This window comes from Mauremys reevesii, linkage group 1, assembly GCF_016161935.1.
Source record: "Mauremys reevesii isolate NIE-2019 linkage group 1, ASM1616193v1, whole genome shotgun sequence".
NCBI classification, from domain to species: Eukaryota; Metazoa; Chordata; order Testudines; family Geoemydidae; genus Mauremys; species Mauremys reevesii.
The window spans coordinates 252,181,498-252,195,504 of NC_052623.1; the positions used below are offsets into that span (position 1 = coordinate 252,181,498).

General features: G+C 45.9%; 1 protein-coding gene and 1 long non-coding RNA gene across 11 annotated transcripts in view; one reads left to right on the plus strand and one right to left on the minus strand.

The window, feature by feature from the left end:
• Window positions 1–14,007, plus strand: part of LOC120409357 (sodium- and chloride-dependent betaine transporter-like) — a 77,918-nt gene that overhangs the window by 42,604 nt on the left and 21,307 nt on the right. For all 8 annotated transcript variants that reach the window (XR_005601273.1, XM_039547322.1, XM_039547326.1 and 5 more), the window contains 5 exons: window positions 572–675; window positions 1,726–1,850; window positions 2,354–2,466; window positions 3,405–3,542; window positions 5,815–5,917. Coding sequence is in view for 7 of the 8 variants with exons in the window: in XM_039547322.1 (XP_039403256.1) it covers window positions 572–675; window positions 1,726–1,850; window positions 2,354–2,466; window positions 3,405–3,542; window positions 5,815–5,917 (583 nt within the window). In the remaining variant the exon portion in view is untranslated. The remainder of the gene's footprint in view (window positions 1–571; window positions 676–1,725; window positions 1,851–2,353; window positions 2,467–3,404; window positions 3,543–5,814; window positions 5,918–14,007) is intronic.
• LOC120409393 overlaps window positions 1–14,007 on the minus strand; it is a 39,339-nt gene that overhangs the window by 9,737 nt on the left and 15,595 nt on the right. For 2 of the 3 annotated variants that reach the window (XR_005601285.1, XR_005601284.1), the window contains exon 3: window positions 12,839–12,947. The exons of the other annotated variant lie outside the window; for it this stretch is intronic. This is a non-coding gene — a long non-coding RNA (uncharacterized LOC120409393). The remainder of the gene's footprint in view (window positions 1–12,838; window positions 12,948–14,007) is intronic. 3 annotated transcript variants of the gene reach the window in all.

A 14,007-nucleotide genomic window follows, 5' to 3' on the forward strand; every position in this document is an offset into this window, starting at 1 on the left:
CATCACACTGTGTGAGAGAAAGTGCTATCAATACAGTGGAGGAGGAGCCAGCGGCTGAAGGCTGAAATAAACAACGAACTCTGCTGCTCTCAATGGGTGCCGGGCTGAGTTAATGAAAACCATGGTGGTGATGAGATACTATGAACCCAACATCTCCTGGCTGCTCCCGTTGTCCTGATCTCCCTCCATCCTCATGTGTAGGGAATATGAGGCAGTGTGGTGTCATATAGAGGTTTTATTGGCACTTGTTTGGGATGGCTTTGTGAGATACTCATGGTTTTTTCAGTACCAAGAGGCTACGTGATCTCCAATTTGTGCTGGTACAGTCTTTATACCATGCCACATTGCCATGCACCCTCCCTTTTCATGGTGGAATCTTCACTCCAGTCCCCCAAGTTGGGACAATCAATCCAGAGACATGTCACACCCTGTATGGATTCTTCCCTTCTCTGCCTGATGTAGATTTCTCCATGTCTGACAGGCTGCTGCCCCAAAGTGTGTGTACCCTGACAGGGCTTTACCATTTATTTCCTTAGCCGTGGCTGGAAATCACTGTCCTTTTCTGTTCTAGGTGTGGATGGATGCAGGCACTCAGATCTTCTTCTCTTATGCTATCTGCCAGGGGTGTCTGACAGCTTTGGGCAGCTACAACAAGTACAATAACAACTGTTACAGGTAGGAGCAGCCTGTGCCTCTCTCTCCCTCTCACATCCGGCTGAAGGCCATGTAGGCAGGCGAGCAGAATGTAGTTGGAGCTGTGGCACTCACTGCTTCGAAATCACACGTGGGGCCCACATCATTTCATCCTATGCTCTTGGCAGCTCTTACAAGCTAAGCAGGGCTCAGCAACTGGATAGGAGACTACCCAGGAAAACCCAGGGGCTACAAGAAATGCCTTTGGTGGCTCTGCTGGTGGCACTTTGCCACCGGGGCAGGGAGAGGGGGCACGGGACTCCTGGAGGTGCCATTGTTGAGTTGATGTGGGTATTGTAAATGTTCCCTGATATGGAAATAAGATTTAGTAATGCATGTGGCCAAATTCAGTTCAGTTACCTGGGTCTGATCTTGAGGGAATTAGCCAGATTCACAGTGGTCTAAAGAAGAGGAGAATCTGCCCCATGGCATCAAATGCCTTATTAAAATGTCAGCCCCTTTAATGCACCCAGTGTGTGTTTTAATTCAATCCAAACGAGCAATAGAAAGGTTTGTCTGGCGTGACAGGTTCTTTTTCATCCAGTGCTTATTGCTTCTAGTTCCCTTTTCCTCTCAGGCCTGATCTCCAGCCCGTTCACGTCAATGGGAGTCTTTCTATTGGTTTCAGAGGGCTTTGGATCAGGGCCCTTGTTGTTTAAGGATCCTTTTTCTCTCAATATTTATTCCATTGCTCTACCCTCATATGATGATTCCTGTTGCCCCTTGTTGTGCCAAGTCCCTAGTGACTTCACTGGGGCATCCTGCTTACAATATATGGCTGCAGTCCCCTGTCATTTTTATTGCCAAGTATAATCATGTAGTTCTTGTAGTGCCAGGGGTCAAGGCTGTAGGCTGCCGAGTTCTGTTTTGGGCTGCTGGCCTCTGGAGGAGTCTCAGGCTAGTGTTAGTGTAAGCAAGTACTTGGATTCGTGTCCCATTCAGAAAGCTGAGCACAAAAGCAATTGCCCAGAGTGGTAAATTTGCAGAGGAAAACAATGCCATGTCTCTCTCTCTTTGGTTCTGCCCCAACAGGGACTGCTTCATGCTGTGTTTCCTGAATAGTGCCACCAGCTTTGTGGCCGGCTTTGCTATCTTCTCTGTGCTGGGCTTCATGGCACAAGAACAGGGCGTGCCCATTTCAGAAGTGGCTGAGTCAGGTAGGTGCTTTCTAAATGTGGCAGGGCCAAAAGGAAAACTTAAAGCATAGGTGGACTTTTTAGGAATTGACACCTTTGAATATGAAGCCAGCCCATCAGGTTAGCAGTGCTGCTACCTTGAACCAATCCTACATCCTCTGTAATTGCTAGTTTTCCCATTCCAGTTGCCCAGAACAGCCTCTGCCTTTTCTGTGGACTCAGAGGCCCTGTTGTCCAGAACCACTGCTTTATTCTCTGCTATCCTGATGTACTTAGTGCCACTGTCCAGAAGCAGAGCTGCATTCCCCGTTGTTTTGAAATCCCTGATTCTTCTTTCCAAAACCAGCCATTCAGCCCATGTCAGCAGTTATTATCCTGTATGTCAGTGACCATTGCACGATACATTCTGGGGAAGCGAGGTCTTGGCAGGCTAAGTTTTTTAAACGGCACATCAAACTGGTCTCTGTGTTGCTGGGTCATGTTGTTGGGGAAACCTCATCCTTACTCAGCTCTCTGATTGGCAGGTCCGGGCCTAGCATTCATTGCGTATCCAAAGGCTGTAACGATGATGCCTGTGTCTCAGCTCTGGTCCTGCCTATTCTTCCTTATGCTGATCTTCCTGGGACTGGACAGCCAGGTACAGTAAATAACCCTCCTCTTTCCCTCGAACTCCAAGGTGTCTGTCACATGTTTGAGAGCCTCATGTTGATCATAGCTCATGGGTGGGAAATGGTAATGTGTCTCTCAGCCACCTGGAACACCTGTCACACATCCATGGTACTAGTTCAGAATGTTAATACTTAGAGCTGGCCAGTACATCCCAGCAGTCAAGTGGTGTTAGGTGTTACTCCTTACCAGTGACCTGCAGCACCTGTACCTTCCAGCATAAGTCTCTGACAATCCAGTGACAATCAGCAGCCACGCTTCTTTGTCCTTGCCACCAAGCCTGCCCTTAGGGGCTAGCAGTCATCTCTCATGAACTAGGCACTTTACTACACATTTTGTGTCAATCTCTTCTAAGTTCACTAGGGCTCCTTTTGTATTGTGACAAGCCCCATCTATAACTGTAGTTTGATGGCAGCTCTGACTGTACTACAAGTGTTCTTGATTCCAGGTGTGACCTGTGACCCTCACTGTCTCCTGGCTCCAGAGTAGCTGCTTCCTGGCAGTAACTTCTTTTATACCACAGTGGTTCCTTGTGACACACAATTTATTTCTTGATAATCCTTTGTGGTGAGGTGCAATTCCCTTATTGTCTCCATGTTCCATGTGTCATTTCTGTTGTACCTGAACATCCTCCCTACTCCAGGTGCAAGGCTTGGGATAATCTCACTTAGTTCCAGATGTGGTTCCAGTCACTCCTCCGGGGTGCTCAATTCCTGATGTTTCACCAGTGGTAACTCCACTTCCTTTGGGACTCAGATGCAGCTACACCTCCTTGTTTGCAAGCAGTTCATGCTTCAGGTGTAGGAAAAAGAGGGGACTAACTGAGTGGAAGAATGGAAGTGGGAAAGAGGATGGGTAGGGAAAGAGAGACATTAGGTTGTTGGTTTCTTGACATGAATTCTTCTGCAGTTCGTCTGTGTTGAGAGCCTGGTGACGGCCATTGTTGACATGTACCCAAAAGTTCTCCAGAGGAAAGGGCACCGGGAGCTGCTGATCCTGGCCATTGCAGTCATATGCTACCTGCTTGGGCTGATGCTAGTCACTGAGGTAAGAAGGGAAGTACATGGTGGGGGAGAGGGATATGGACTTGTTTGGAGCAGTATTATCTGCAGCAAGTTTGTATTTCACACTGTTAGTTATTCTCTCTCTCTTTAGCTTAGTTTATTAGCTGGTGGATATCAGAACCAGTAGTTCTTCTTTCTTATATAGTGCCAGGTGAGATGTTGTCATACTGTATAGCTGAGCCTTCCTCTGGGGTATGTCTCAGAGAGAACCTAGCACAGGGGTCAGCAACCTTTCAGAAATGGTGTGCCAAGTCTTCATTTATTCACTCTAACTTAAGGTTTTGCATGCCAGTAAAACAATTTAACATTTTTAGAAGGTCTCTTTCTATAATATACAGCTAAACTATTGTTGTATGTAAAGTAAATAAGGTATTTAAAATGTTTAAGAAGCTTCATTTAAAATTAAATTAAAATGCAGAGCCCCCCCAGGCCGGTGGCCAGGACCCGGGCAGTGTGAGTGCCACTGAAAATCAGCTTGCGTGCCGCCTTTGGCACATGCGCCATAGGTTGCCTACCCTTGAACCTAGCACCAGGGAAGGGCCACCTGAAAGGAACTTTATATTCAAACTCCAGTCCTGATGGCTCTCAGGTCAAAAGTAGAGGAGTTACAAGTGAGATGAGAATGCTGCCAGTCTTTGCCATGGTGGAGGCCTTCCAAGGGAAGGCACAGTTGGCTGGCTATCATTCGTGGAAAACAGGACCGGGGGTATGAAGGTTGTTGATAGCAGGTCCTAGACTAAGTTAGAGCAGTGGCTCTCAACCTTTCCAGACTACTGTACCTTTTTCAGGAGTCTGATTTGTCTTGCGTACCCCCAAGTTTCACCTCACTTAAAAACTGCTTGCTTACAAAATCAGACATAAAAATACACAAGTGTCACAGCACACTGTTACTGAAAAATGGCTTATGTTCTTATTCTTACCATATAATTATAAAATAAATCAGTTGGAATATAAATACTATACTTATAAATCAGTTGGAATATAAATACTATACTTACTTTTCAGTATATAGTATATAGAGCAGTATAAACAAGTAATTGTCTGTAAGACATTTTAGTTTGTACTGACTTCACTAGTGCTATTTATTTAGCCTGTTGTAAAACTAGGCAAATATCGAGATGAGTTGATGTACCCCCTGGAAAACCTCGGAGTATCCCCAGAGGTACGTGTACCCCTGGTTGAGAACCACTGATTTAGAGGAAAGAAGTCATTGATAGCTGCTCCCCACACTCCGGAGACAGCAGGATCTTGCTATCTGATACAACCCTTAACCTCTCTTAGTTGGCATTCCTGCAGTCATCTGAAAAGTCAGAGGTCCTTGCTCAGATTTTACTTGAGAGAATTCCTGCAGAAGGCAATAGGAGTTTTGCCTGAGTAAGGACTGGGTGAAAACTGCATCAGGACTTCAGGATCTATCTTAACTTCCCTGGGGCTTTTACACATTGCTCATCGCTGTGGGATAATCTAAACACTGCACAAAGCCGGCTCAGTGTTTGGTGGGATTAATAGGAAAGCTTTTCTTCTGTCTCAGTGGCCATTCAAGGGGTTGAATAATTTTCCAATGTGTCTGCTCCACCTTTTTCTTTTCTTGGAGGTGCTATTTTCTTGGAGGTGCAATTTTCTTGTCAAGACAAGTTGTGAGAACACAAGAGAGAGTCAGATTGTACAAATAGCTCTCCGGAGAGTAGAACAAATGCTCAGTCCATTGTACTGTCATTGCACAACAGAGAGCCAAAGGCCGTTGCCCCCACAGGGCTTCCAACTATGCTTGGGACCCTTGCAACATGTAGAGATGGGCTTGAACTAGAAACCCGGCATCTAAACATACTGAACTTCAGGGTAGTTCACACCTGGATCTAAACTTTGCGGCTCATTCCCAAAGCTCAACATAGCCAGGGACCACATTCAGAAACAGTGCTAGAAACTTGCCAGGGAGAATGGTCTATAGCAGCATTTAAAAAAACCCTAATCCCTGTTCTCTGTGGACACTGAAATCATGCTATGAAATGATTGTGAAACATCATCCTGGCCCCATGCCTGACGATCATTTTAGTGCAAGGTGGTACCTAGTATAATTTCCTAGTGCGGACAGGCCTAGAGAGAGATCCCTCCTCCTATGCCCCTTTGCTCTGTGTGCAGTTCCTATCTCCCTCAGCCTTGTTTTTGTATTTGTCCAAATTCCAGCCAATCCATTTTCTCTTGCACATACCCTTTTGCTGAGCCCTCCATATCTCCCCTTTTTCTGCTTGACACAGGGTGGAATGTACGTCTTCCAGCTGTTTGATTATTATGCTGCCAGCGGTACGTGCCTACTGTTCCTGGCCATCTTTGAAGTCATCTGTGTTGGCTGGGTGTATGGTAAGTAGAACACAAGGACCCAGGCTGCTATGGGAGGAATGGGAATAGCCGTGTCAGTCTCAGGGAAAAGCCTCATGCATCTGATTGAATCTGTTCACCCATGGGATTCCTCAGTCCCCATACACTGTGTAGGAATGATTCTTATCTCTGCTTTGAAAGGGATTTTCCCAGGAAGAGAAGTGAATTCGTCTTCCTGCTCATTCAGGCAGAGGTTCTGTCTCCCACGCACTGTGCTGTTCTGCCAGTGGACCTCTAGCTGTTTCTGGCTGACACAGACTATGCTCATTTAGAGCAGAAGAGGATTCTCCACGTAGGAGTGGCAGTGGCTGCCATTTTATGGCTGACCTGTCATGTGATCTCCCTCCGTCTTTTTGTTAATTTAATCCTGACAAGTTATTTAATCTGAAATTCCATATACATACACACTGTGAATTAGCATGCATAACACTCAGTTGCATAGTGTCTGGCCACAGTTACAAATGAAATTAAAGGTCTGATCTAGTGCCCAGTGAAATCAATAGCAAAACTGCCAATGACTCAAGAGGAGCAAGATTGGACCCCAAAAGCTTGTGTCTGCTCCCTCTGTGTGTGCATGTGTCTGTGTGAGAGAGATTTATACAAATGCAAAAAACAGAGCATGGATTCATTGCAGGACCACCCAAAATACTGCCTTAGGGCATGACTTTACCTCGTATGTGCTCTGGTTATCTAAAACAGTCCTCATGGTTTCAATCTGAGCTGTGATGCAGCGAGAGGACTGTATGTGAGCTCTCGTCTGGAACAGTTAATCCTGGTGTGTACACTGTTGTTTGGAGAATGCTCCCTGCAGCATGTTATTGGGGCATCAGCCTTCAAATCCAGAGCTCTGAAAACTTATCAATTTATTCTATGCTCGGTTTTCAGAGCTGGGAAAAAATTACATTAGTGCTTCCCCTTTGGCAAATGCCATCAGTGGGTTTGACACAGCCTGATCTGTTTACAGGACTAAAGCTGTGCACCGGAAATCTGAAATCCTTGTAACAATGCCTTGCTGACAGGCAGGAGGAAGCTACCTAGTTGGTGGATGGCATCATAATTGCTGGCAATAGGGAAGCTTGGAATGAGTGTTTGTGTTAGTGCCACTGCTGTAATACTTTGCAGTGTAAGCCAGAGAATCAGTGCTGCCAACCCATAGGCAGGGGAAAACCCATTAACCCGCATTAGTCACTCTTTTTTTAACTAACTCCCCCATTTTTTTCTACTGACTCCATTTCAACACTCTTAGAAATGAAGCCAGCAAGTGCAAATTAGAGTAAAGCCATTACAATCACAACATGTATTGTCCTGGCCTGACCTATGAGGAAATGTTAAAAAAACAAAATAAAACTTGGCATGTTTAGGCTTAAGAAAAGAAGCTGGGGGGAGTCTGAGAACAGTCTTCAAATATATTAAGGGCTGTTCTAAAGAAGTCGGATCAATTGTTCTCCAGGTCCACTGAAGGTTGGACAAGACGTAATTGGTTAATGTAAAATAAGGGAGATTTAGGTTAGATATGAGGAAAAACTTTCTAACTATAAATAGTAGTTAAGCACTGGAACAGGAATCCCTGGAATCCCCATCACTGGAGGTTTTTAAGAACAGGTTAGACAAACACATATCAGGGATGGTCTAGGTTCACTTGGTCCTGCCTCTGAGCAGGGGCTGGACTCGATGACCTCTTGAGGTCCCTTCCCGCCTCACATATCTATGATTCTATGAATAAGCATGCATGCTAACACTCAGCAGGATAGTGGCTCCCAACAGGTCTGGCTTTCTTCTTCATTCCCAGCTGCTATGTCCCATTACAGACTGCTAAGAGTGCACTGACTTCATTGCTAGTAATACTTTTCTACAGGAGCAATCGGTGAGGTTGTCACCAGGATGTTATATGATCACAGTTGCGAAGGGATGTGGCCTGTGCAATTGTGAATGGGGAGGCGTGATGCTCAAGAGGCCCTCTGTCTGTAAATGTGGTCCACACCCTGGCAGTGTTCGAGAAGCCCTGCATGAGGGGGAATGAAATCTCATTGCCATAGAATGAATGGAATCCTCCCCCTAGAATTTAAACACAGCCTGGGTTTTCTTCCACAAGATCACCTGGGGAGCTTCACCTTTAGGATGCATCCCTCAAACAGACCATCTCCTGGTGGAGATACAGAGTCACACAGGGATTGGGCCCCAGGATCTGTTCCCTTTTTAGTAAGAGGGAGAGAAGAGAGTAGCTCCCTTTATGGGACTCTTTCACTAATTTCTGTAATGTGTGTCCAGCTACGACTGCTCTGGGCTCCTTCCTGCATATAAACATTTAGGAAGAACAAGGAATCCCCCTCACCACCGTCATGGAGCATTGCTCCTCTGGCTAACTGCATGGGTTATCCCTTTCTCTGGAGCACTAGCACTGACCATCAGATACTGGCCTTAATGATCCACCCACTTGGTCTGATCAATCCTGTGCTTCTAGTCAGATATGATTCTAAGAGGTGCTGAATGCCTGCAGCTCTCACTAAACTCAAGGAGAGACGTGGGTGCTCAGCACTAGACCCCAGGCCTGGAAATGTCTGATCTCTAAGCACTTTTTGATAAACAAACAAAATACAAGTGGTCTTATGTACAGTAGCTCTCCAGTAGGTCTGAGTGCAATGGGCTATTTTTGTTATGTTCTCAACTATAGGCAATTGATTTGTTATGATGATTGAATCCTTCACTTCCATACTGATTCCTGCCACTCGAGCTAAAACAATGCACCTTTAGTTCGCACTGGCAGTAGGTCCCGTCTCCTCTCTGTGAGCCAGGCAGTGCAGGGCACTATTATACACAGAGGTTTTGTTCACGCTGCATTTGGGAGGGGAGGTGTGATTGCAGCACATGCAGTCACATCCAAGCTAGCCTGCTAAAAAGAGCCGTGAAGCTGCGGCTGCACAGGCTAGTTGCCCATGTACGTAGCCAGAGTCCCTATGTAGGCAGCTAGCCTGTGCTGCTGTGGCTTCACTACTATTTTAAGCAAGCTGGCTAGATCAGAGCTAGCTTGGGTTTGCCTACACGTACTGCAGTCACATCTCCCCAGTGCAGTGTAGACAGACCTTTAAGGCTTCATTCTCCTTTCAGGGAGTGGTAACATTTGATGCTGGCTTTGCGCTCACTTTGCAGAGGGGTAAATAATATACAAGATCGAGGGCAGTGGGGAATCAGGCCTGCACTTTACTGGGACTTTCTCCACAGCTGGATCCTCTTCCTGGGGTGCCTGATACCGGAGCTTCCTCTGGTCGATCCCTTTACAGGGAGTTCAAGGCCAGTGCTTGTTCTATCCCTCGTGAGGACTTTTAGGGTGTCTATTATGGAGTCTCATCTCACTGGAGCAGGCTCCTCCCAGCTGGTTCCTTGCCAGGGTTCAGAAACAGGGCTTCTCCCACCCATGGCAGAAGTTGCTAACTCCTTACTCTAGTCCAGTGGACGGGGCCAGTTTGACCAGCATTGGCAGCATGCCATACAGTATTGTTGGGTGACGCAGAATAAGCCTTCACTGCAAAGTCAACTTAAGTTATCTGCACTCAAGTTACTCCTCTTGAGTTAGCCTCACTGGAGTGAGAACAGCACAGTTGAGATATAACACTTGAGTTTCTGAAACCACCTTGGTGCTGCACTCACTTGTGTGTGTGGCTAAGACTTCTGGGAACATATCCCAGAGTTCTTAGCACTTCAGCAAGCTGATCCACTCGGAATTCTTTTCCAGGGAACTGTAGGAGAACGTCTGTCCTGTCTAGGCACATGGGAGGAATTGTGGAAGACAACTGAGAACTAGTGGCACTCGAGTGGAGCTAGCCTGCATTCACACTGCAGAGTTGGGCTCCCTTGAGTTTTAGCTTGTAACCCCTGATGGCCTAGCCCACTGGAGTTAAAAGCACCACCACAGTTGAGTTAAGGGTTTGTGTGTGTGGATGGGACTCAGATTAGCGGCAACACTCGAGTTATAACTTGAGTGAAACTTTGCAATGAAGATAAGCCCATAATCAATTCCTGCAGGAACTAAGCTCTTTTGGAGGGGTGCGTGGGGAGGTGAAGAGGTTTCTAGCTCCTATGATTGTGGAGAGAACCTTCCAAAGGGAAGCAGAGGCAGCACTGTAGCAAGCAGTGTAGCCAGCCACTGGAGGATTCCACCTGGATAGGAGAACCTCAGGAGGGGGTAGTTACTGTAGTGGCTTTATGCCAACCCCTCTCCCCGTAGTCTGTGCAGGAGCTAAGGCCGGAGGAAGGGAGCATAGCCCCAGTGACTCCTGGCTGCCACGACACCCGCTTGGGACCATTAGCAGTCAGTGTTTAGTAGAGAATCCACCAGACTTGTCTAATTTATGCCAGGAACAGGCCCTGTGTTTGCACAGTCTAGGACTGAGGAGCTCCAGGGGGCAGTTCTGTGCCCTAGCCCCAGCTGCACCAAGCCCATCGAGAGGCGTCAGAGCTCTTCCCGCCTCACTGGGGTGCTGTGTTTCAGGAGCTCTGCTGTCATTGCAATTGTAAACTCGCAGGGCAGGGACTCTGTGTCTTCCTGTGTGTTTGTGCAACACCCAGCAGAATGGGGCCCTGATCCTGATTGGGTGCTACAGCAATGTAATTAACACAAGAATGAATTACACATTTTTTTGGCCCTCCTCCCATCTTCAGCGTGGATTCCTGGACAACTAATCTTTGCCGTTGCCTTTTCTCTTTCATAACATGATCCCCGGCTGGTGCCCTTTCCTTCCCCTCTCATGCCTCCACTCACTCTTCTGCTTTCCCTTCCCTTCTGCAGCTTCAGCCTGCTGAACAGGTACTTGTGCTTTCCCTGCTATCCAATGGATGGGTTGCTTACAGGGCTCTGCTGCCTCTTTCCCAGACTGCCCTATTTTAGCTTCTTTCTGGTTATGCTTTGTAAACTCATGTCTTTAATGCCTCCTCATCAGTCTCCCTCTATTGCAGGCAAGGTGAAGGCTTCTGAAGACTTTATCCTGGTCTAAATATTGCCACATAAGGTTTGCATTGGAGACTGCCAGTGTCTTTCCATTTGCTCACCTCTGATGAATTCTCTTTGCCCGTGCCTTGTGCTGGTTTCCAGTTCTCCCACCCCATGACACAGCTCACTCTTGCCCATGACTATAGCACTTTCATGGTCAGTAAGCCGGCCCTTGGTTTCTTCCCACTCACACATGCACCACGCACCATCTCTCTGCTTCGTTCTTCATCACTTTCCTTAGAGCCCATGTTTCTGTTCCATGGAAGGTTAAGTGTCAACCTGATCTTTTCAAACAGAGAGGCCTTTTACTCTTCGTGATGTTGTTCAGCTTCCCCAGCAGCTTCTTGTCCATCCTGGAGTCTTCTCCTCAGATCTTCCTTCTGCTTTGGTATAACAGGGACTGGTTATCTGAGGCAAGCATTCACTTTAGCAGCTTTCCCGGCCACTATGATCTACTCTTGCTCTACATTTGCATGTGACATTTCAGAGCTATGTCTCTGCCTCCTGTGCAGATTGCTTATAATTTAATCTGCAGATTCTCAAGTCCCAGTAGCTCACACTTCTACTCCCCTGCTCCCCTTTATCCCGTCCTGAACTGAAATGAGTTTTTGAGCCACTTTTGAAATGAGCCAACACCATGGCTGATGAGTTCCAGTGTAGACAAGTGCAAAGAAATGCATGTTGGGAGGAATAATTTAAAATAAACACATGCACTGATGGCTTCTGAATTTGTTTCATCCTCTCAGGAAAGAGATCTAGGCATCGCTATGGTCATGTCAGTGAAGATGTCTGCTCAGTGTGTGGTGCTAGTTAAAGATGCAATTGAGGCTGCGTTAAGAAAAGAGAATAAAACAGACAACACTGCTGTTTAGTGGATAGCTCAAAGAACTGAGAGTCTGAAGAACTTGGGTCAGATCCTCAACTGGAGCTATGCCAGTGTGCACCAGCTAAGGATGTGGGCCGTGGTTTCCATTCTGGGCTTTCCTATTGCTTAGCTGAGTAGATCTTGGACAAATTATTTGGCCTCTCTGTGCCTCAGCTTGCTCCTCGGTAGAATAGGGACAATAATATCTACTTTTGTAAAGCGCTTTGAGATCCTCAAATGAAAGGTTCTATGGGACTGCAAATGATGATTATGCTATAGTTGAATTCTGCTTTCAGCTTTGGTGAGTTCATCTCAAATTAGAGAAAGAAGGGCAATCGAACTGAGGATGGTAGTTACTGTATAAGTAGACCAATTGCACCTTTTAATCTTTTCTCATAATACAAGAACAAGAGGAGACCGAGAGCAACAAATTTAAAATGGATTGAAGGAAATCTTTTTTTCCGTCATGCACTGTATAATTAACCTGAGGAACTCACCATTGCTGGATAGTCTTGAGAAAACCAAAATGTAATAACTTAAAAAATGGATTAGACACATTTGAACTTGAACAGCATCTGTGGTTCTTATAGGCTAGATAAAACATTATAAAGGCTCTGCATCCTGATGCTTCAGGGCATAAACAGATCACCAGCTGGGTTCAGAAAGAAACTTTCTCTCTGGGTATATGTTTGCAAAATTAGTGGAACTGTCAATGGGGTTTTTATGTCTTCTAAAACATCCAACGCGGGTCACTTGCAGAGGCGATATTAGGGTTCATGGACTATTGCTTTGTTTCAGTATGGCAACTCTTAGGATGCGCAGGATAAAAGCAGATACGTCTGTTCCTTCCGGCAAAGATCGCTCTGGGGAGATCTTTAGGGCATTCCCTCCCGTAATGTATATAATCCTTCCAAATCTGTACTGGGGAGAAAGGGCAACATATGCGGTGCCTCCAGCTTCTTCTTAGCTAGAAAGCAATGGTGACTGGGTGAAGTGATAATTTCTTCAGCCTGATTACTTTGTCATTTGCTTGTGAAAGGTAGATCATGCAAACCTCGTGTTCAAGGGCATGCTGAATCCCTTCATGTCAGGTCCCACCGTGTTCCACTACATCATCCACTGCTTGCAATGGGTGTGCTGGAACCACAGAAAATGGTGTTTATCTGGAACACATTTGGAAAAGGAAACATTAATACTACTACTAAATATAATTTGTAGAATATGGATTCCTGTGCAGAGGTGTCTTCTGTGTTCTCCTTGCTATTGTTTGGTTTATTTTCTTTTGAAAAAGAGCTCTTTCCACAGTCATCCAGGATTTCCCTTCCACTTGATCCTGTAGAGAAATCCAAGATGAAAGTTTTTCTTTACACAATGGACAGCATGTGGAACTCTTTGTCAGAAGATGGTGTGAAGGCCAAGACTATAACAGAGTTCAAAAAAGAACTAGATAAATTCATGGAGGATAGGTCTATCAATGGCTATTAGCCAGGATGTGCAGGGATGGCGTCCCTAGCCTCTGTTTGCCAGAAGCTGGGAATGGGTGATGGGAAGGATCCACTTGATGATTACCTGTTCTGTTCATTCCCTCTGAGTCACATGGCATTGGTCACTGTCAGAAGACAGGATACTGGGCTAGATGGACCTTTGGTCTGACCCAGTATGGCTGTTCTTATGTTATGTTCATGATACTCTATTGACTTCAGCAGATTTACACCAGGGATGAATTTGCCCATGCTGTATTTAACATCACAATGTGTTCCTGTGGAAAGATTGTGCAATGTCACCCAGACTATTCCATGGGCCTGTTTGAACCTGGAAAGTGATATCAGTAAAGCTGGTCCAAAAAACGCTTTTTCCCCCGTATGGAAAATTTCAACTTTTCAGGAGAAAAAAGAAACCCACCACACTGAATATTTCTGGCCAAAGTCAGAAAAGCTGCCTCATGGGAGTTTTCTGGTGCCTTATGTCCAAATTCCTCTAGGGGTGGACAGTGGGCTCCCTGGCCAGACTATATATCCCTTGATATGCTGCAATGACCCCTCTTTACTGAGCCACTGCAGTGCATCATGGGAATCACATGGATGTGGTGCACCATGGAAGATGTAATACATCTGGGGAACCCAGCCACAGAGAATGAGGGCATGAGCCATCCACTTCAACTCCCATTAAGAACCATGTCAACATTTGCAAATTGATTTATTTTTTTATTTCAGCAAAAAGTTT